Source organism: Amyelois transitella, chromosome 13, assembly GCF_032362555.1.
Source record: "Amyelois transitella isolate CPQ chromosome 13, ilAmyTran1.1, whole genome shotgun sequence".
Lineage (NCBI taxonomy): Eukaryota > Metazoa > Arthropoda > Insecta > Lepidoptera > Pyralidae > Amyelois > Amyelois transitella.
This window is the reverse complement of record NC_083516.1, coordinates 4,150,307-4,172,736: the sequence shown is the minus strand read 5'-3', so window position 1 is coordinate 4,172,736 and position 22,430 is coordinate 4,150,307. Positions and strand designations below refer to the sequence as shown.

At 35.2% G+C, this 22,430-nt stretch overlaps 5 protein-coding genes across 8 annotated transcripts; 3 read left to right on the top strand and 2 right to left on the bottom strand.

Moving 5' to 3' along the window:
• Nucleotides 1–49: 49 nt before the first annotated feature.
• LOC106131404 (vacuolar fusion protein CCZ1 homolog) lies at nt 50–4,991 on the top strand. Of its 2 annotated transcripts, XM_060947213.1 has the most exons (11): nt 50–429; nt 529–626; nt 847–937; nt 1,088–1,150; nt 1,347–1,472; nt 1,637–1,809; nt 1,991–2,265; nt 3,083–3,264; nt 3,827–3,912; nt 4,059–4,186; nt 4,736–4,991. In XM_060947213.1, the coding sequence occupies exons 1-11, from the start codon at nt 358–360 to the stop codon at nt 4,792–4,794; spliced, it is 1,353 nt and encodes a 450-aa protein (XP_060803196.1). In that variant the 5' UTR covers nt 50–357; the 3' UTR covers nt 4,795–4,991. The 2 variants fall into 2 exon arrangements, with proteins under 2 accessions (XP_060803196.1, XP_060803197.1); XM_060947214.1 differs by lacking the exon at nt 529–626.
• Nucleotides 4,992–5,043: 52 nt separating this feature from the next.
• Nucleotides 5,044–6,839, bottom strand: LOC106131402 (protein RFT1 homolog). Its single transcript, XM_013330515.2, has one exon. It carries the CDS (start codon nt 6,837–6,839, stop codon nt 5,160–5,162), a length of 1,680 nt encoding a protein of 559 aa, XP_013185969.2. The 3' UTR covers nt 5,044–5,159.
• Nucleotides 6,840–6,862: 23 nt separating this feature from the next.
• On the bottom strand, nt 6,863–7,456 carry LOC106131403 (ragulator complex protein LAMTOR4 homolog). The gene is made up of 3 exons (XM_013330516.2): nt 7,326–7,456; nt 7,108–7,246; nt 6,863–7,022 (listed from the first exon to the last, which is right to left on the bottom strand). The coding sequence occupies exons 2-3, from the start codon at nt 7,239–7,241 to the stop codon at nt 6,863–6,865; spliced, it is 294 nt and encodes a 97-aa protein (XP_013185970.1). The 5' UTR covers nt 7,242–7,246; nt 7,326–7,456.
• Nucleotides 7,457–7,999: 543 nt separating this feature from the next.
• LOC106131400 (lysosomal-associated transmembrane protein 4A) lies at nt 8,000–14,247 on the top strand. Of its 3 annotated transcripts, none has more exons than XM_013330511.2 (7): nt 8,000–8,117; nt 8,349–8,491; nt 9,133–9,346; nt 9,637–9,775; nt 10,742–10,898; nt 11,212–11,466; nt 11,946–14,247. In XM_013330511.2, exons 2-7 carry the CDS (start codon nt 8,387–8,389, stop codon nt 12,036–12,038), a joined length of 963 nt encoding a protein of 320 aa, XP_013185965.1. In that variant the 5' UTR covers nt 8,000–8,117; nt 8,349–8,386; the 3' UTR covers nt 12,039–14,247. The 3 variants fall into 3 exon arrangements, with proteins under 3 accessions (XP_013185965.1, XP_013185966.1, XP_013185967.1); XM_013330512.2 differs by having other exon boundaries at nt 8,005–8,117; nt 8,379–8,491; XM_013330513.2 differs by lacking the exon at nt 8,000–8,117 and having other exon boundaries at nt 8,351–8,491; nt 9,667–9,775.
• A 1,171-nt stretch (nt 14,248–15,418) lies between these two features.
• LOC106131397 (CUE domain-containing protein 1) lies at nt 15,419–20,949 on the top strand. Its single transcript, XM_013330508.2, has 3 exons — nt 15,419–15,693; nt 19,670–19,965; nt 20,786–20,949. Exons 1-3 carry the CDS (start codon nt 15,419–15,421, stop codon nt 20,947–20,949), a joined length of 735 nt encoding a protein of 244 aa, XP_013185962.1.
• Nucleotides 20,950–22,430: the final 1,481 nt, after the last annotated feature.

Genomic DNA, 22,430 nt, shown 5'->3' with positions numbered 1-22,430 from the left:
CACTGTCATGCATGACAAAGCTGTCAATGTCGGTCAACGTCAACGTGAAGAGAAGAGACTAGTAGCCTCAGTGTGGTAAAAAACCAGACGGTAAATAAATAAAAAGTTACATTCCATTATATCATTACCTACTTAATGTGGGTTTGTCTGTTATTTTATTAATATATGTGGTGCCATTTAATTAATTAATCCTGTCTGATGCAGATGTGTTTTGTAAAAAATACTTAACAACAGCGTTTCGGCTAAAGTTAATATCAACAAATTGGAAATTTTATGAGTTACTTAAATTCCCTTCAGAAAAGTGGTGATGAAAGTGAATCAATTTATTAAATAAATTATAATCACTAATATATTAAAATGATAGATGTTAAAACGAAGATTTGTTCGTTCTTCATATTTAATTCTAATTATGGGCCTAAGGAAGGCGAAGTGAGTTACAAACCATACCTTATATTTCAAGCACCTATATACTACTCTTTATCAAGTTTTGAAACCATTAAATAAATATTTGTGTTTTTACTCTTGTAGGAATTAAAAAAGATATTATACTACCACCCGAGCCAAACTGCAAGTGATGCTCGTAAGAATCAGGTTGGATTGTGCGAAGCAGTGGTGAAATTTATGTCGTGAGTTATATTACCCACAGAAAGTACACACAAACCAGAGCAATTTATGAAATTATCTGCAGTTTTTAAACTTTACTAACTACTAACTTAAAGTATTTAGTAGGTAGTTAGTAAAGTTTAAAATTATACTAAGCAGAAAAGTTATTTTAAATTTTTTTTTGTAGTGTACATATGTTGTATCTTTCAGATATTGTATAGAGTATTATTTTGTATTTTGCAGTACATTTTCATCAGAGCCCTGTGAAGCACTCCAAACCCAAACAAAACGTTACATCTTCTACCAACCTGAAAAGGGCTATTGGATGGTTTTGGTAATGACATTTATATTTTCACAATTATTTTTGTGATTTCTTTGTTGAATCATTAAATAAAAAAGATTGCCATTTCTTGCTGTCTTTTAAATTCAGATATATAATTTGAGCTAACTGAGTATAGTGCCTAACAAATTAAGTGCATTACAGGTGGTGAGAATACCTTATACCACTAAAGCTTTGTCAGCTATTGGGGAGACACAAGGAGAAGTGGTAAATATATATATTTTATACTGAGCTATTGTTGTTAATATAAGGTGACTGACTGAATGATCTATACATGCACAGACCAAACTACTGGACTGCTTGCCCTGAAATTAGGCATGCAGATTGTTGATATGATGATGTCTATACCAATTTCATGTACTTACCCACTTTTTAATGTCTAATTATAGCCTTGCTGTTACAGGTAGATCCATCGATAATGAACAATATACTTGTGTCATCATACAAGATGTTCCAAATGTTTATGGGACTATTCAAAGACATTTCTATTGAAGAAATATATACCACTTGTGAAGAATTCTTTACACCGGTAAAGTTTAATTTCTTTAATGGTTTGTGATAATGGTTCTATGAATCAGGTCCTGGGTTTAACCAATGATAAGAGAAGATATTTTTCTTTTTAAAAATTCTCTTTTACATCTGAATTTTCTTCTGCAACTAAAATGTCTTCATTGATTTTTTAATTTTTTCCAGTACATTCTATCAACAAATCTCAAGAATGATATGTCAGATGTTATACAAGGAATTCAATATTTACCATTAGACAAGAATTCATTCTTCAGAGTAGTGTGTTTTATTGATTTACTAGAAGTTAATTATCCTGACTTTAAATGCATCTCTTTTGTCTACAACGACCAGCTTATATGGTGAGTTAAGTTTTCCATCAACCGAGCAAATTCACAAAATTATAATCTTATTTAAATAATTGATAAAATTACCGATTTTTTAATTAAACCTTCAGGAGTAACATTTACTTTTAGTTAAGGCCACTATCAGCTATGTGAGATAATTTCAATTTCAAATAACTTATGTTTAAAATGCCTTTAGGAATGCCCTCTCAAATGAAGACATGCTCACATTGTACAAGTATTTAGTTCAAACTTTGCTCCCAAAACAAGTAGAAAAGGAAATACACGGAGACGCAGTGACTGCCGCCCAAAAACACGGCAGATTCATCAGTCCAGCTGAAGGAATTCGCAATAAAGAAGACCTCAATAAACTGGTCAAAGTCTTCCTGATGCGGGAAGAGGACACAGAGACTAGGCAGTATTACTTGGTGGTTTATAGAACTCTGAGCGCTACCATTTCTTTTAGTATTGATGGTAAGAAAACTGTACAGAAATTTGGTTCATATAAATTATCCTCTTGGCGTGAGTCTCAGTTGCGAAGGCATCATCATAACACCATGATTCCAGAGGAGACTCTTACACGAAACGACATTACATGTAGTTCATTTATCATGGCAATACATCCAGTTGCTTGAATTTGCAAATCAATGTTTTGTTTTTCCTTCGTCGTAACACCATGCAATACAATTTCATAGACAGAAAATAATATAGACGAGGTAGTTAAAAAAATTAAATATTTATTTTTTATTAACTAATTTATGTACACAGAAAACATCGGCAATGATAAACACATGAAACAGAATTGCATAGGCTCTACTTATTTCAAAAGAAATCTCTTCCAGCATACCCGAGATAGGAGACATACTGGGAAGTGTGACAGGTTTATGTGAATTATTCATGGTCATGTGAAAATTTTACGTATGCCAATTTGTGTCATGTATGACACAAATATGTATTTACCCAGGGACCAAGTGGAATAAACCTACATGTTGGATGGATATTTTGGAAGGGATAGGCTTATAAACTTGGGATTTTTCTTTTAGGCGATGGGCTAGCATTCCATCATTATTCGAATCTTAATTTTATCATTAAGCCAAACAGCTGAACGTGGCCTATCAATCTTTTCAAGACTGTTTGCTCTGTCTACCCCGTAAGGGATATAGACGTGATCATATGTATGTATGTATATTGGATGGGTGCATGCACCACAGGTAAAGAGCGGACAGAACGCTCGACTGTGGCAATTCCAAACACTAAATAAATTTCTTAAATATTATAATTAATATTTCAGTAAACACGACCCTGGATATTGAGACATTCCGGTCTCTGGACGCGTTCATGGGTCCGCAGCTGTACAGCATAGCTTCGTCGATAAGTGAGACATGCACACTTCATGCATTACAGACGGCCCATCTTGCAAGCGACCACAAATTCGTCTACTTCAATAGGCTCAATTTAGCGTTCAAAACGTCTGTAAGTATAGTTGGAAAATACAGCTATAATAAGTTCAAAAGATATGTAAAATATTACATACATACATATGATCATGTCTATATCCCATGCGGGGTAGACAGAGCCAACAGTCTTGAAGACTAAATGGCCACGTTCAGCTATTTGGCTTAATGATAGAATTGAGATTAAAATAGTGACAGGTTGCTAACCCATCACCTAAAAGAAGAATCCCAAGTTTATAAGCCTATCCCTTAGTCGCCTTTTACGACATCCATGGGAAAGAGATGGAGTGATCCTATTCTTTTTTGTATTGGTGCCGGGAACCACACGGCACCAATACAAAAAAGTAAGTAAAATATTACTTTGTATATAAAACTATATAAAAGTTATAGTAAGCATTTTCTTAGGTTATCAAAGTTATATAATAATATGCATCTTCTTTACTGAGCATGGGTAAGATCAAAAAATACTTATGAACTACGTAAGTGTCAGACCAGTTTTAGCATCTTCGTTTCATATGCTTATGAAATATCCTTAAATCTAGTCCTATAAATCTATAATTAAATGACTCGATACTTTTCAGCCGCCCACAAACAAATTAGTTCCATCGGCGGCGGTCAAACCAGAGGTATTGAGTACGATAGCAGGCATACATTGTGACAGGAAAAGGTTTGATTACATTTTTTTTTGTTGCTTTTAATTAAGTATTTAATAGATGCAACAATAATATCGAATACAGCTAAAAGTAATCCGTTATTTTAAATTTGTCTACTGTAATTCCAACATTACTTCATTGATTTTTTTTTTGTTTTCAGTCTAGGCAAATATGGAGAAATCATAATTAAAATACCTGATGAATATTGGGTCACGGGGAAAATATCAAATGAGAGAGAGTTTTACGTAGTTATTCAAGAAAAGAATGCGACTCTAAAGGAAATATCTGGTGAGTGCTACTTCTTTGGTCCTTTTATAGATACGTTTTAAAACAAAGAGTACAGAATAAAATAGGTATGATGAGACTAGTTATTCTCGGTTGAAACCGCCACAATTGTTAACCGAATAAATTTATAGTTTCTTCACTTGCTGTGATACTTAAAAATGACAGTCATATTCCAGCTAATACTATAAATACTAAAGAAAAGCTGTTTATTTGTTGTCGCTTCACGTGTTATCTACTTAACCAATCTTGAACCAATTTTTGACTTACTACATCCTTACGTACTTTTTATCCCGGTAAAAACCCGTGGGATTTGCGAAAAACCTGTATTCTTTTATAGATAGAGCTAAATCGCGCGTGAAAGTAAAATTTTTAAATTTGCGCGGGCGAAGTTGCGGGCAAAATCTATTTAATTAAAAGTCGAATGACGAAGGAAATTGAAAAAATAATTGAGATAATAATGTTATTTTGTTGCTATTTGTGTTTTGCGAACGCAAACAGTGGCGTGTACATTATGCAAAGTAAAGAATAATGTTATGAAATATTTTATTTCAGATGAAGTCAAACGAATATGTGAATCGCAAATGAAAGGTGTTTTCTTTTACCCTATTTGAAAATGTTATTGCTGTTGATTGTGATCAAGACTGTATGTATTCAAATAATTGCCAATCTCTTGAACTTCTTAATAATTTAAAACCTTTTCGACTGTCGAATTGGTACTATTTGATAGTGTTTGAATTCATAAACAATTATACAAAGCTACATACCCTATTGTTAATACTATAAAGGCAGGCCTTTTTTTGTGTCAAATTATGTATATTATGATAATCAAATGTTTAAATCAATTCTATTAACAGAAGTATATAAATAAAATGCTTTACAATGTTAACAGTTATATTTATTTATTTCCATCACAGTAACTATATTGACAATCTTATAAATAGTTTTATATTTAAATTTACAAAAGTTTTATTGTATGCTAGTCACTAGATATTTTTTTATCTTGTACATTCATAATTTTTTTATACGTTTTTATGACAAGTTTCCTGTTTTCATAACCCCAGGCAAGAAGCACACAAAACACACACACTGCTCCAATTGCGATATGTAAAATAACTGAACTTTTAGAAAATTTGTTTTCTGAAACTTTACAAACACACCCAGCAATAAACAAAGTCAAAAGGAAAATCTTGCCAACATTCAGTCCTTCCAGTGGCTTGTAGCCAGTGTCTTTATATTTATGGTTTATAAAATGTATACTATGCATAATCCTAGCAAACATATTTATACAATTGGAAACAATAAACCCTACAGGGCCAAAAATATATGTCAAACCATAAGATAATATTAGAAAGCATATAGAAAAGAAAACCATCCAGTAATTGTATTTATTCAGTTCTGCACTTGTCATTGTGGCAAAAGTGTAGCATTCTGTGATGCCATTGATGGCCAGCAACACTATCGCCAGGCAGTGACTCCGGAGCAACTGCACTGGCAGCCCACTTGCAACAAATGCCTCGCCCCCGTACAACGTCAGCAAAGTCTGTGAATAACTTTGTCCAAATACTAATACCAACAACCCTATTGAGCCCACAGCTTTGCAAATTTGAGAAAGTACTGTACAAGACTCTTGAATTTTATGTTGGTCTTGCTTATGGAGAGGTAGTTCTCTACTCACCATCTGTGTGAAATAAAAATAGCTGCTGTCCTCAATAGGTCTAAAAATAAACCTGGCAGCCAAGCTTCCCAGATTATTCACTACATCATATGTAGCTTGTTCAGAAAAAGACATGACAGGGCTCACTGACATCACATACTTCTCTCCCTCTGTCAACAACTGCTTCACAATACCTTGCTTTGCAAAACTTATAGTAAGAGTATTTAATTTTTTATTGAATGTAGAATTAACAGATCCCAAATATTTAGGGAAGAAATCTGTCAATGATGTGAATTGAAAATCATCCATATTATTATACAACTGTTGCAAAATTCTATCTGGTACGAACTTGCTTTTTAGTGCACCTTTAGCATATAGTGGTTTATTGTTTATGTACCAATAAAAGAAAATATAATAGCAGACTACTATGATGCCAATGCTTGCAACTTGTGCCACAGAAAATGCAATAAGAGCAAGTGATCTGTTGTATACAATAATAGTGACAAATATTACTGATCTTATAAAAATATATAAAGTGTCAAGGGCAACCTTCAGTTTTATGAAACAGTAAAGCTGAGCAATTAGTACCAAATTGGCACCACAAAGCTCCAATACACAAGATAGGGCGACACTCCAACAACCAAATGTGTACTGGGAAATGTGTTCTGGACTGCTCAATGGCAGCCAATTTAACCAGATGTAAACAAAGATAAGAGACAAAACACAGCTTATAGGCATGGAAAGCCAAATCTGATTTATTATATGTGTCCAACTTAATTCATCTTTTTGTCCCATACATGCACGGTTGAAAGGCTCACGACTGAGAAACAGTATTGTACTTTCTAGCAGAAGTAACCTTACATTCATAATGCCTAATACTTCATGCCCCACATTTCTGATTACCCAAGCATTTATAATAAATGTTATACAGCGAAATAGAATTTGGAAAATAATGTTGAAGGATGCATTTTCCAAACTACTCATCAAAAGATTACGCCCCATGTTTGCAATATTTACCTAAAAGTTCAAACATTTACTGTATTTCCATCAAGGACTGATATGGGAATGGTTCTTTTCACCACATAAATCTTCTTATTGGAAATACAAATAACAAACCAATGATCATCATAAGTTATAGAAATCTTCTTGAATTGTTCATTAGGAGCAAAAGCCACTGGGTCCACTCTGAAAAAATATAATTTTTATTGAAATGGCTTGAAAAGTTTTTTTAAACACATCACCGCGTTAGTTAAACTAATTACAAACGTACTTATTAGACAAACTGATAAGATCAGTTATTATTGTAGCAACACGTTCATCGTTTTCAAGCTCACCACCCGATTCAAGGACGGCTCCGTCTTCCGTTAACACCAGATAACCAATTTGATCTGGGATTTTGTCCATTATAGCTGCAAGTTAAACACAATTCAGTTACAAAAATAAGCATAAGCAATACTACAACCTACACATTTGTTTTTTATAATTTACCTCAATAGCGAGAAAAAAAATAATATCACTCCTTCGTTTCGTTTAATCTTTTAATATTTCTGTTGAAATGACATGACACATGACATGTCTGACGTGCCATCGCATGCCCTGAATGATGACTTAACTTGACAGTTAACTGATATTGACAGTCTATGATGAAATGTACCAAACATAAGTCATCAAAATATGATTTATGATAAAGAAGATTATTACAATTTCTGAACTATAATAATATTCAACCTACCCAAATCTACCTAATAAAAATAAAGACAAATTCCTTAACTACAAACAAAAAAAAAATATTATATGTATAATATTTTTTTTCCATCACACAGGCAGCATTCCCGCGCTGTATTGCAATAGCAATACGTTTTGTAAGAAACCTATCCGAAGGTCATAAACTTAAAAGAGATACTGCCAGGGTTACCGTTGCTTCTCTCAGATATTTGCTGAGCGCCTTCTTATTCAGTGAGAAAAATAAAATCTGTTTCAATGTTTGTTCTCCCGATTTTTTTATGAACATTCTTATTGTAAATGGATCAGCCCGTCTCAATTCAGTCATACAAACGGCTATCGCTAAACTAACACAATATAACTACGTGTGTTACAAGTTTAATATATGAAATCGATATCGATACTTTTGATCGACTTTCACTAACTTCATTGACGTTTACTTACTGGTTGAGATGACATTCACATACGTCATTTGGTCATTTACGTTTATGTTGTGAAATTGTGAGAATCTTTGTAGAAATCAATTGGTTTAACTTATATATTTGGGGTTCTAAATTGGTAAGTGGCCTTTATTTTCTATAATTTATTTAACACGGATTCTGCGTTACTAAATAATTTCACGAAAATGTATTAAAATTTACAATGCAGTACTTTATAATATTGATATTATTGAATGACATACGTTACCATTACGTACTAATGCGATTTGTTAATACTTAGCAGTTGTTGCACAAAATAAAACTGTATATATAGTGAAATTTCTTAGTCAAAACTTGTTTTTACTTACAGGTTGAAGTAAATCTAATCTGTTTGAGGCAGATCACAACATGCTGAGGTTTCCCAAATTGGGAGGCGACCGCAACAGTGAGTGGCGCTGCTTATTCTGTCTTCATGTACGCACGGGTACAATCTTACTTGGAACATGGCACTTGGTAAGTAGGATAATTTTTCAAAGGAAGGAACTCAAATGATTCACTGATGCTGATAGGTAACCAATTTGATCATCATTCAATATTGTATTAATAAACCAAATATCAAATGCCTGTAACTATGTTTTCTTGTCATAATGACTAATATGTTGTAAGATAAAAGTAATAGCCAATATTATTGCTTTGTGTGATAAATTTATCACTGATAAATTGGAGACAAGATTTAAATTTTATTCTAAGAAGGCTCCCAACTGAAATAATTTTGAGATCCTAATCTTTAGTCAAAATATGATAATCACAATTTTTTATTGTCTATTTTATCTTTAAACATTAATTATACAAAAATAATGAATTGTAAGGATGAAACCCAGTAATAACCAAAGAAATGTTTTAAATTCTAATTAGAATATAAACAAGCAAATACTTGTAGAACAAAAACAATACCATATCTACTTCTACACATGTGCTTTGGAAGGGGTAGTAGATATAATAGGCTGATGTTGATGTCAATAACTGATACCTTATATCCTATTTTGAAAATAAACCTATTTTTATTTCTAATAAAAAAAATATTCAGTTTACCACATAGGTATTTAATATTATTCAAAATGTGTTTCAATTCATTCCTAATATTTTTATTATAGATGCTGCACCTTGTAGCTTTGGGTTTCCTGGCTGCTATAGTGCGTGATCCTCGCTTGTTGGATGAATTGGAGCGTGATGGGTCACCCATAGCAGACTGGAGTGATGTTGGCAAACCAAACAATGTGATGCCCACTCCTCTCTCTAATGTAGAGGCACCGCCTAGCTCATACCCCCAACATTCCATTCAACCCCGAGATCATGGTCTTATATACCGTAAGTGGCAGGTGTTTACAATCAAAAATGATCCTATATACCGTAACTGGCAAGTGTTTACAATCCAAGATATTTAGATTAAGGAAGTTAAATTTTTCAAGAAATTGTTCACTTATAAGTTCTTTAGTATACTGTAAAATTATTGAACCTCTAAATTCATACATTTATTTTAATACAAAAAACAAGGATCACAGACTCCAGCAGTATATCTAAAAAATATAGCCTAAGTCCATAAGACTAATATTAATTGGCAGCAAATGTTATAATAATTAATTGCCCGTGTACTATAGATGATGTGGATGTGGGTGCACTGGTTACAGTGTGCACCCTGACCATCACGCTCATGCTGATCTACGGAGCGGCCCGTGGCAAGCCAGCTCATCTGCTGCCGTTCTTCTGTCTGCAGATATTCGACTTTGCTATCACTGTGTGAGTTTTAGCATTGTTAATATTTGAATAGTGAACAGAGTTAACCAGGATATTTATCAAAGTAAGAACATGCCAAACCTTAAAATAATATTAACAATTTTGGGCTACATAACACTTGTACTTGAGCATGAAAAAAACCTAAGCAATTTTCCTCATAGTAGTATATTTTTTCTGAAATTCCATTTACTGCTTTTGTTTAAAATGAGAATTGTAGTTTTTAATAATCATATTTCTTACGTACATACATACATATGGTCACGTCTATATCCCTTGCGGGGTAGACAGAGCCAACAGTCTTGAAATGACTGTAGCCACAAATCATATTTCTTTAAGACATTATATTCATTCATGATTACATCTTAATATTCATCATATCATTCATCTATTAAAATCTTTATTTCTTATAAAAATTTTCATTCATGTATTCGATTTCATAAATTTGATATTGTGAATGCTGTTTCATCAACAGATTTCACAATCACATGAATATTACATTACCTACATGATTTTTCAAGAAGTTGTTTTAAATTTATTGATAAGAGTTTATTTTCATAGCATATTCTGACTATACTTTTTATCCATACTAATATGATAAAGAGGCAAAGTTTGTAACTTGATTGTTTGTTATAGGGAGTAATTTTTGGGAATACTAGTTGATCATAAAAATTCTTTCACTGTTAAAATGCTATGGCCGACGCCGTGACAGGCCGCTAGTTTTATAAAATAGTTCTTATTTATTTTGCAGCATGTTTGCAATTCTTTGAATACACTAGTAAAGTAAAGTATTGTACAAACATATAGTTTACCAACCTCTTAAAACTGGCCAAAAAGCCTACAAGAAGAAGTTACAACTAGAAACTTGTAAAGATGAAAGTGAGACATTGATACTTAAAGTATCTTACCTCGTAGCGTTGGTGCTGGTTGTATCCTACATATTTGGTACTTAAACTGTATGTTTTATTATAGGCTTACAGCCACAGGCTACCTATGCTACCTCCGTTCCATCCACCGGCTGGTGGCGGAGACGCGGCGAGTGCCGTGGCGCGCCGAGCTGCTGCAGCTGCCGGCGCCCGCGCTGGCGCTCGTCGTGCTCTCTGCCTTCCTCCTCGCCGTGCTGCTGAAGGTATTTCTTTTAGCTTCTCTGTAATGTTTTATAGTGTAACTGTTGCCTTTCATTGTTAACTGGTACCTGTGCCGGATTGTTCATTTATTGTTGACAACATCATTGATTGAACTGCGATTAAAAACTTTCTTTCACATACATTAGGTAATTGACCAGACCTTCTTTCGGTCAGAGTCCAACAGATATCGATAGTATGTGGGAATAGATCTTTACCGTATTTTCACAAACCCTTAGGTACAAATATTTAGTGATTCGTTTACTTCTTTTAAACAGTACTTTCTAACGTCCTAAAATTACAATTTCTTTTCTACAGGGCTACTGCATCAACGTGGTGTGGCGGTGCTACAAGTACCTGACGATGCGTGCGCACGCGCTGCAGAGCCTCACGCCGTTCGTGATCTCCAGCGAGGGGCTGGTGACTGCGCCCGCGCCGCCCTACTCGGCACCTGCGCCCGCGCCGGACTACTCCAGCCTCCTGCCCGACTACGAAGAGGCCGTCAAGCAGACTCCCCCACCATCCTACCGCGCAGCCACATTGATGGCCACGGCTGAACCAGCTATCACTACTGTAAGTACTTGTATACTGTTTATCCTTAGTCGATTATTAGCGAGGGCTCAGTAATGTCAATACCATCAATGGGTACTGTTAAACCAGCTAATACTACTAAAAACTCCAAATATTTCGATGCTAAAGGATCTCCGGCGAGGGATCTGTGTTTACGCCTTCTTACTTCACCCTGCTGCCCAACTATAAAAGCTGTAACACAGTACTTTAACCAAAAACCACGTGACTCGGGCATTCAACCAATGACCGATACATATACAATGTTACAAAATAAATATGATTCAGTTGTCAGACAGAAATGTCTGCAGATGCACAGACTATTTGCTTATTAAAATATTTGTTGTAAGTAACACTACATCACAATTTTTTCACTCCTGTGATCACTGTTTTACATTTCTGTGTAATTCACGTGAACGCGTTCGTTACATAAGTTCGTTAAGTATTGCTTTTTTTATATTAACATAATATTTTTCCTCCTATAGCCGGAGACTCCGCCCGGGGAACAGACGCAGCCGGCCCCGGCCACCAATACGGTGGTCATGTTGCCTCAACAGGGCACACAGGCCCGCGTCTAAATCTCATGTACCTACAATCCCACACACACAAACACACATTACACTCATCGGAATACGAACGTTGTGACAACTTTATATGTGGATGTAATTTGCGTAAATTTTACATATAGAAAAAATGTCAGGAATATTTAAGATATAACATACAAATTTCTTGTACAGCTTCAGTAGAATGAATAAAATTTTTCATCGGTTTATTATCTGCCAATAAATTACTGGTGCTACCGGTACTCACGTAGTGTAATCAGATTTTATTTTCGGATTTCATCATGTTTTTTTTTTTGGAAATAGTTGGTTATTATCATGGACCTACTTTATAATATGATTACTTATGACACCCATATTGTGACACGCATTGAGTATTAATCCGTCGGTTCACATGCAAATTATAGTGGTCGATGTGTTTCTGTCGGTAGTAAACGAACTCAAATCCCGATGACTGTATGTCTAAAAAAATTAATTGAGAAAATTTCTAAGTCACTTTCAGTCCTTAGAAGTGTTAATCCATGATAAAGTATTTACCTCATAAATCACCACGTAAAATTACGAATTTCAAACATTCGTTTTATGTAATTTCATTTGTAAAATTATATTAAAAAATTAACTCTTGTATTGTTTCCTTTTATTTTTCTCTTGTTTTATTGTAATGTCTAAAAAATATTTTCTTTTAACATTTCCACTTTGTAGTCATCGATCGTGTTGTGTTGTATCTACAACGGTCTAGTGCCATCATGTTGTGTTTGAAAATTTTATTTTTGTAAAATAAATCTGTAGTATTATATATCTCGTTTTAAATTTTAATTAAACATATACTTAAAACTCATCGCTAAATGCACTTTTTCTTTATATTTGCTTTATTTTGCTCACACTTTCAAAACCTGTATAGTTGAATTGAAAGTAAATCAATTTAAGTGTTTTTTATAAGGCTTTGTTCTACATAAATTATGACATTTTATATTTGTAAAATAAAAATTAGACAGATTGTAATGCTATGCTTATCAACTTATTACTCCTGGATTTAAGGAACGTTTAGAAAAATAAATGAAATGTATATCGCACTATATATAATAAAGAAATTAAGTCAATATAATTATGACTTAATTTCTTTATTGATGTCAAAATATGGCGCCGTCCATTCCTATTCATGAAATTAATTCTCATGTTCCTAACACATATTTGAGGGTTTGCAGTGATTATCATTCGATTATATAAAACAATAGTTTGGATGAATAGCAATCATAGTTATGGTATTTTATATAGAGGTCACTGCCTCGAATAATAATAAATTATCTACACATTATGACCTTATGGGTACTATATTAATAATGATTAAACGGCTCTGTTGTTTAGACATGAATGAATCGTCTATCTAGTGTGGGTTGTCAATTTTAGAAAAAAATATAATTTCGTCGTATATCGAAGAACGTTATTAAAATTTTCTTGTCACACCGTTTTCGAAAGCTAATTGTTAACCCACGCTAGAGCATGAAATCATTGTCAGAAAAAAAGGAAATGCCAAAATCTATGGTGCCTTATATGCGTTGCGAAGACGCATCCGAAAATTGTTAATAAAGATCTCTTTGGTCGAATCGACAAAGCAATTAGTACGTTAATTATAATGTAATGAATTATATCGCTTCTTACTGCTGCTTTTAATGTTACGATAAGAACCTGTGGGTAGTTTCATTGAGGCCTAAAATCGAATGAATGATTGTTTTTTGGTTTAATTTTTTTCTGAAATTGCTTATAGTTAGTCCTTTTGCCTTGATCTTCTCTTGGCGTTAAGCCCGGTTGCGTCCTCACCTCTCCGAGAGTACCCCGGATTGCGCTAATAACCATTATCCAGGATAGGGTAAGTAAGGGCTTCACACGAAACGAACGAACCCCCATCTGTGTTTTTTTCCTAGATATTAGTGTGAAGAAGTGAACTTTTTGATTTAAAGTCCAACAGAATGATGAATGCTTAAGACAAAAAAATACTTGTAGGTAACGTTTAAAATGGAGGACTTATCTTTAATGTACTTAGAGGTATTTTCCTTGATTTTATCATTAATATAAGTAGTATTTGTCAAGAAAAAGCAGAAATCAATTTTAGATATTGATAAATTCGTTATTCCGTGTGTTAAGTAAGAATGTCATAAGAGTGTATCGTATTAAATTATTGACTGTAAGATATCTAATCTAAATCTTAAATAAATCATTATACTGTATAGTTATACCTATTTTTATTACCGTTGTCTACTACCTACCTACTACTGAATATACAAAAAAAAATATTGTAAAATGTGGATGGCTCAGTCTTCGCCCTCGCTCGGAAGCTCGGCCTTTGGCCTCGTCTAGCACCTCAGTCCTCAGCCTTCGACCTCCGACTTCGTCGTAGTTATCTGGGAAGGATGTTCTTCGTTATAGGTACTAGAGGGGAGGGAGGGAGGTTCTTTTCAGTGACACTCGCAAGGTCATCATCAAAATTGGCCAAGCCGTTTGGTCTACAATGCCATATAGGAACAACATACATACATAGACTCATAAACACATTACCCACTTTGCGTCCTGCTGTCGGGTAAAAAGTATTCTTAGTTAGCCACACTTTGAAAAAAAACTGATTTTCACATACACGTCAATTATTCCATGTTCTCAGCCAATCAAGCTTTTTCGTGACTCTCGTTTCTGTCTACCCCGAAGGGATAAAGACGTGATTATATGAAGGTATATATTGGTATATATTGTATATGAAGGTATGTATAAGTTGTTTACTCGGCTGAAGCGTACTGAAGCGGTTGAGTTATGCGAGAGCATTGGTGAGCAATTAAAAAAAGACCTAAAAATTACTCAATAGGTACTACGAATGTATCGTATTGAACTTTTGTTATAATCGAAAACATAAACAGAACACCTTCTTTGCTTAGTAGGCAAACAAAGTATGTAGTGGCATTCCACCGCTAGCAATGTTACGAAAAGGTCACTTGGACGACCGCAATTTACAAACAATATCCCGACGCATGCGCTGTGGCGACTCCTTGAGTGAATCCTGCAGTCCAGTGCTTGCGGGTCAACAGTGCGAAGCCGGGACGCGCGCCGCCTCGTGCGTTCTCTATTTATATCGACAGCATTACCCCCCTCGGTGCACGCATGCGCAATGCAGACCTAAAAGCCGAAAGTGAAAATTGCACATCTTGGTTATAATTGCAACCAGAGTATTGCTACATGGAAAACGCTAGTTAGTAGCGAGTAGGATTGGCGTCTGCCGGCATCCTGCCGCAGGATGGCCGATGCTCGAGCGTTGCTCAGCATTGCGGTATTGCTGCGTCACACATCAGCTGAGTCGCCGGCCGGGGGTGAGTGCTTCTGACGACCCTCATCGAATGCCGCACAAAGCCGGCGCAATGGCTTCCACCATGCAGTTGGAATTTACCCAAGCCATGACCGACTTCAAGACCATGTTTCCCGACATGGATGATGACGTTATCGAAGCAGTTCTACGGGCGAACCAGGGGGCTGTTGATGCGACCATCGATCAGCTGCTCGCCATGAGTACAGACAACCAAAATGAACGGCTACGACTAGAGATGGAAAGAGTAGAAAGCAGTACACCTTCGAGAAGTAAATATAGGAAATCTAAGACTGAAAGCGGCGAAGACAGTGATACCGCTGCACTTGTGTAAGTTTTGATTATTGACAATAATGTTTTTTAGCTTTTTAAATTTTGAGAGTAGGTGTATCTCTAATTTCTGCTTGAGGTCCACTATGTGTATCAATCAGGAAAGTACTTTTGACTGTCTTCTCCTTCGTCGTTTGCAAAAACTACAACATTCACGGAAAAATACGTAGTGTTCCTGTGGTCAGAAAACCATACAATTTAAAATATCCTTATACAATAGATGAGATTATATAGGAAATAAAATTTTGCCACATACTTACGAAGCCTTACCTAAGGTGAGTTAACTAGGAGAATCTATAAAATTTGTAGTTTCAACGGAATTTTTAAAAAAGAATATATGGAAATAAGTACATAACAATACAACTGACTCCCTTCATGCACTGGCTCAAAGCTGGCAAAGGTAATAGAATGTGTTGATTTATATTATAAAATTTTTACATTTGTCAGATATAGGGTAAACCGTATAGCTATTGCCCACTTAAGGACTTCAAACACTTTGGCTTCAAATAATAAAAAAAGTATTACAAGTTTCAACCATTTATAAATTTTTTCTTATGTCTAAATAAGATCTCCATCAAAGTGTTAACGATTTTTAGTCAAAACTTACATGGCTTAGAAAATAAATAAACAAATTTAAAATTATCCAAAAATGTACAGTTATTGCCCATTGCTTACACTAATTGCCCACATCACAGCACAGTAATTGCCCAGTGCCCTTAATTGATAAATTAGAATTTGAACTTTTGTCACTCATTCTGATGTTCTTCAAAAATGCCTTCCACCAACCATCACCTGGCCTATTTTAAAAAAACGAATTAGGGCGCGGGTTTTCTTCCAAAAACTTTTGCACGGAGTCTAAAATGTATATTTCGAGGAAATCCTTTTCTAGCCGATATTATTATCCAATCCTCCAAACAACTTTCTTCAGACATTAATAAATAATTTTCTCCGTTTTTTCACATTTTCTATTACTTCTTTGCTCCTTATGGTTACAGTGTGATATTATATAGCCTAAAGTCTTCCTCGATTAATGGTCTATTCAACGCAAAAAGAATTTTTCAATTCGAACCAGTAGTTCCTGAGATTAGCGCGTTCAAACAAACAAACAAACTCTTCAGCTTTATAATATTAGTATAGATGGTCCTGAAGCAATAGATTTAAAGCTTACCTAATTGAAGTTGAAGCGCAATCAGAGTAAGAGAAGAGGGGAAAGGATATAAGATAAAATGAAAGATTTAAATTACTTTTTAAGTGTATAGGAACAAACGGGCCAAACATACAAACATACATAAAATCACGCCTCTTTCCCGGAGGGGTAGGCAGAGACTACCTCTTTCCACTTGCCACGATCTCTGCATATTTCCTTCGCTTCATCCACATTCATAACTCTCTTCATGCAAGCTCGGCGGTTTCGGGTACTTTTGACCTGACCCTTTATCAGGACGTCCTTAATTTGATCAAGATACGTTCGTCTAGGTCTTTCCACTCCGACCTTTCCCTCCACACCCTCCATGTATATCTGCTTAGTCAACCTGTTTTCATTCATCCTCTCCACATGACCGAACCATCTCAAATCAAATGGACCAAAAAATACAATAAACTTGACTCTTGTCAAACAGACATTTTTAAATTTACTTGTTCACCGAATTTATGGCGGGGCGAAGGAGATCCGCGTATGATTTTTTATACATACGGTTGTCCGTTTGTTACTAACATATAATTTTATTTATTTATAGTATTTACAACTATTTAAATGTGATCCCTACAGTCCTAAACTGGTTTTATGCATACATACATACATACATATAATCACGTCTATATCCCTTGCGGGGTAGACAGAGCCAACAGTCCTAGCGGACTGATAGGCCACGTTCAGCTATTTGGCTTTAAGATAAAATTGAGATTCGAATAGTGACAAGTTGCTAGCGTATCGCCTAAAAAAAGAATCTCAAGTTTGTAAGCCTGTCCTTTAGTCGCCGTTTACGACATCCATGGGAAAGAGATGGAGTGGTCCTATTCATTTTTGTATTGGTGCCGGGAACCACACGGCTTTTGACTGACGGCAATTGACTGGTTTTATCTCCCAGATTTTTAATATAGTAGCGGAGACTGGACCTCGGAACACAGTATTTTTCAGCAATTTGCCTTGTAGACAAATTGTTAGAAGCATCTTGATGAGCCTCGATAGCTTTCTGTAAATTTTCTTTGTTATATTGCACTTTTGGTGTCTTTGGCATACTGTAAATAAAACAATAACAGCCAATAAGATGTTGTGCATAGCGATTGGTTACCCGCACCCACGAAATAATGTTAACAATATTTGCTACATTGTCAATATTATTGCGTGTGTTTGGCAAAAATATTGACAATATTACATAGTGAAAAAAATATTGACAATATTACATAGTGAAAAAAATATTGACAATATTATTGCGCGTATGCAAGCCATTAAGCTAATAAATGTCACGGCAACATTACTGACTTAATCAAAAAATTGCCGATAATGATTGCCCTGGGCAATAACTATACATATTAACCATGGCAATCACTAAAATTATGGTGGGCAATAACTAAAAATATGCCGAAATACGTACAGCGATTGCCCACCGTTAAAAAACCGTTGAATCTAATCTGATTTAAAATATTTTCATTAAAAACATAACATAACACTTATGATTTCGTCATAACCATACACCAATAATGAAATATCAAATAAAATTTAAAAAAAATGAACCTCTAAGCAAGTAATTCCTTAAGAAAATTGCTAAAAAGCTTACCTGTTTGAGTAACACGTTCACCCGTCTTGACAAAATATACCATTAATGTTGTTTTTTCTTCAGTGTTAACACTTATCAATTTTAAAATCTACTATAAATTGACCATAGAGTAACCTAGTAAATTATATTCGAAACAAGTGAGAACACAACCTTTGATTCAGATTTTTTTTCTAAAAACGGGCAATTACTGCCTGTGGGCAATCACTCTCTGGTTTACCCTACCTAGCTACTCTTTAGTGTCAGACTGTAAATGCCTCTTTATGCATAATATTATGAAGGTATAGCATGAATGAAAATGAAGCAACAAGTTAAAATAACGCCAGGAAAATAATCATTTCACAAATTAAAGTGATTTTATTCTACATCGTCACAACAACGTCGTAAAGACTAGACCTTGATAATGCTTACAGAAATTATTTCTTTTTTGCTTTCGACACTCCCAAAACACACCTACTTACGCATTAAATATTTGTTTAGTTTCCTATTAGTTAACTAGGTACCTCCTTTTATAAGCTTATGGAATCGTTATACTTACATATATATTCGTCCCACCACACCCTGATACGGTTTTATGTTACTGTCTACACGAAATAATATTGCATCTAAATAAAGAAAACAATGTGTTGAAACTATACACTTGGTTCTCGGGTTGAACGAACAACTCTCTAGCCTAAGGCTAGGCTTAATAAATTATGTACCGTACCTTAGGTCCTTACATAAACACGTATAAATATATTATTTTTTGAGTTCAGTATTTAGTATACGACAAGTTCGTATCCCCACAAACCTACTTTTTAATTTTGCCGTACCCTACCTAGGTATCTAGTATTTTTTGCGCGCATTCCTGCCTTTGCTACGTTATGCTTCTCGCACATACATAACTTGCATGAAAACTATCCAAGCAAGTTCTGCGTTCAGTATAATCAAAACACTTCTAAGAATGCTCTAATTATTGAAGGAACAACATTTGTTTAACACTTACTCGTAAATAAGTTCTCCCTAGCTGTCAACTGCGTGTGATATTCATCATGGTTTTGTTAAACTGTTTACTCACGGGCCAGTTTCCCAGTGCTATCTGTTTCATAGCAACTATATGGTTCTGGTCTCCTTTAGTTACTATAAAACTGCACAATTATTACCATGGACTGTCTTCAATTGATAAGGCAAAGTAAAGAAAAATATTTATATTGTTATTACAGAGATGTAGATGACGATTCTATTCCACTCGCGATTCGGAAAAAGTGGGTACCGCGTATGCTTGGGCCTTTGCCGCCAATGTTCCTGCGCATTCCCCCAAATACAGACGCCAGGATTGACCTCAGCCTGGACATGGACGATGACCGAATAGCCACTTTCCTTCAGAATGAGGAATTTATGGCGGAACTCCGGTGGAACCAGGAGTTCATGGCAGCTTTGGACAGCGAACAGGGGCAAAAAACTAAATGCCATGATGACGAAGCGGCGTTCAAGGAACGGTTGAAAACTATGGGAAAAAGTAAGTGTTGTGTATTAAATATATAAAGTGTAAGTAATTCGTGTGATTTCATGTATTTGCTGCCGTTGAGTAGGTACCAACTTATGCGACTCTTCGGCTTTGTAACAAAATACGCACATTGTATCGATTTTATTTCCTGATACAACGATACCGACCATTGACCGGTAAATACCTACGTCTTAGTCATGGATTGCCTATTGATTTAAGATAACTTTTTGCGACACTGACTAGACTAGTCTGGCCTAGATTGAGTACTGATCAGTGTTATTTTCACGAGTAGCGTCAGTGACAGACAAGTAAGAGAATACAATTCAAAACTATTATTGCATGTGGTTGCACCCCCACCCTTAGAAACGTCTTGGCTACGTCGTAATTCAGTTTCCGACATTTTTCTGTCAACTTTGGAATATATTTCGTATTTTGTTATTTTGAACTGACGATTCCACTTTCGGATCATGACACCCACAGAAGATGCAACCGAGACAAACGCCAGCTTAATAATAATAAAAATTATACCTAATATTGGCCTCTGTGGCGCAGCGGTAGTACGTTTGCTTGTGACACCGGAGGTCCCGGTTTAGAATCCCGGCCAGGGCATGATGAGAAAAGAACTTTTTCTGATTGGCCTGGGTCTTGGATGTTTATCTATTTAAGTATTTATTATAAAATAAAATATTGTTGAGTAAGTCTCTCGTAACTCTAGTCTCGAACTTACTTCGAGGCTAACTCAATCTGTGTAATATGTCCCGTATATATTTATTTATAAATATTTAATATGTCTTTTTAATATAAATACGTACTTGTATTTTTAACTTTTCAGTGTCTCGTAAGAAGTTTGCTCAACTTTCGCGAATGTTTACCCGAGGAGGTTCTCGCAAAACTGGTAACGCTCGAGCGCCGCCTCGAGGGCCTCCAGACAGCCTTCTCCTCCAGGAGGAGCACAGTGATGACGAAGACCGGCCACAGCACCACACCAAGATATAACATATTTCTGATTGGTCTGTGCTTGGCATCAAGTGGCAGTAGCATCTAGCTGGGACAAGTCATTTCGCATATTGGCCGAAAACTAATGGTGGTATACGTTTTTTGATTGATTAGTCTCCAAGGAAGTGACGTTATCTATATAAAACTCTGGAGAGCCTTAAGCCAGAGGGCCTTATAGGAAGTATCACAAGGTTTGGATAAGACTGGGATTCTTATTAATGGATGCGGTTATTATTGATTTAGAACACGGAATATGTTCCCAATTGTATCGATACTAATCGTAACGATCGGAAAGCAAGGCTGAAAAAGATTTGTATATATGTCTACGTCGTAGTTAGATAATGTAAATATTTGTTTCAAAAAAATAGATGCTTTGTTCCAAGTCAAATTTAGATGCCGTTAGCTCATTAGTTATCTCGCCCGACTGATCCCGCAAACTGAGATTGCGACTTAGAATGATATGCACCATTATCCCCCGGAAACGCACGCCCATGAAATTAAGCTCCATTTGCACATAGAACATTCCAGAAATGAAGAAACCACAGACCACACCACTATTGACCCTTTTAAATCTTTAGCCAATAATATTTTTACCTTGTTCGAAACGTAGGAGTTTATTTTAACGAGAACCTCGAGACATAATTACCTACACTGAGGAAGAGCAGTAATATTATAAATAGGTATTTCTTAAATATCTGCTATACTTATTATTTAATTTACGTAAGGGATGGAAACGGGACTATATGTATGTATTTAAATTAGGTACATATTATAGCCCGCAACCCCAAACTTGGCTCTGCCTTAACTGCAATAGACAAATTAATAAGTAACTCGCGTTACTAGAAAGTGGCTAACTGATACTTAAAATTTTTGTAAACTTCTCAATGTTGAAATTTTGAAGTTAATGATCGATCTTGTTATTGATAAAGTTATTAAAACTTTTGTAAGGCAGTAGAAATGTAGGTTATTATCTTAAATGTATTTTTCATATGAATAAGCTAGTTACCGTAATAAAAATATTTATTTGTCTAATAAATTGATTGTTTTAGGTGTACTCATCTTTTTATCTTAATTTTTCAAAAATTCTTGGAAACCTATTTCACACATACTATCTGCAGGAACTAATAAACTTACCAGATTTACAGGTAGTATGTGTGTAGTGGAAACATATAACACAAGGGATACTTAAACTTTTTTTATTTTTCCCTCAAAAAACTTTTAAGGCAGTAGGTAAAATTCTTACATTTGATCTTTTCGAAACTGTTATGGTTACGCGGGCCGTCAAGTTTTAAAAATATAATAATTGTATGTTTGTGAATAGAATCTAATAAGTTGGTTCCATGCGTGGACAAATGAGGTTGCATACGCGAGTAATCAGGCGCGCTGTATCGCATCAAAGAAAACGCTTGTCAGCGCGCGCGCCGGTGCGGAACCGAGAGAGTCACTGTCGATGTTCACCACACGTCCGCGACATTCTGTCT

What these genes read in the sequence shown, in the direction of transcription:
- LOC106131404 (XM_060947213.1), top strand. Translation starts at nt 358, where the DNA reads ATGATAGATGTTAAAACGAAGATTTGTTCGTTCTTCATATTTAATTCT. An exon ending in GGGAGACACAAGGAGAAGTG is followed by an intron (nt 1,151 to 1,346) that starts GTAAATATATAT and finishes TTGCTGTTACAG; the next exon opens with GTAGATCCATCGATAATGAA. An exon ending in GACTCTAAAGGAAATATCTG is followed by an intron (nt 4,187 to 4,735) that starts GTGAGTGCTACT and finishes ATTTTATTTCAG; the next exon opens with ATGAAGTCAAACGAATATGT.
- LOC106131402 (XM_013330515.2), bottom strand. Translation starts at nt 6,839, where the DNA reads ATGGGGCGTAATCTTTTGATGAGTAGTTTGGAAAATGCATCCTTCAAC.
- LOC106131403 (XM_013330516.2), bottom strand. Translation starts at nt 7,241, where the DNA reads ATGGACAAAATCCCAGATCAAATTGGTTATCTGGTGTTAACGGAAGAC. An exon ending in CTTATCAGTTTGTCTAATAA is followed by an intron (nt 7,023 to 7,107) that starts GTACGTTTGTAA and finishes ATATTTTTTCAG; the next exon opens with AGTGGACCCAGTGGCTTTTG.
- LOC106131400 (XM_013330511.2), top strand. Translation starts at nt 8,387, where the DNA reads ATGCTGAGGTTTCCCAAATTGGGAGGCGACCGCAACAGTGAGTGGCGC. An exon ending in TACTTGGAACATGGCACTTG is followed by an intron (nt 8,492 to 9,132) that starts GTAAGTAGGATA and finishes TTTTTATTATAG; the next exon opens with ATGCTGCACCTTGTAGCTTT. An exon ending in TCCTCGCCGTGCTGCTGAAG is followed by an intron (nt 10,899 to 11,211) that starts GTATTTCTTTTA and finishes TCTTTTCTACAG; the next exon opens with GGCTACTGCATCAACGTGGT.
- LOC106131397 (XM_013330508.2), top strand. Translation starts at nt 15,419, where the DNA reads ATGGCTTCCACCATGCAGTTGGAATTTACCCAAGCCATGACCGACTTC. An exon ending in AGTGATACCGCTGCACTTGT is followed by an intron (nt 15,694 to 19,669) that starts GTAAGTTTTGAT and finishes TTGTTATTACAG; the next exon opens with AGATGTAGATGACGATTCTA. An exon ending in GTTGAAAACTATGGGAAAAA is followed by an intron (nt 19,966 to 20,785) that starts GTAAGTGTTGTG and finishes TTAACTTTTCAG; the next exon opens with TGTCTCGTAAGAAGTTTGCT.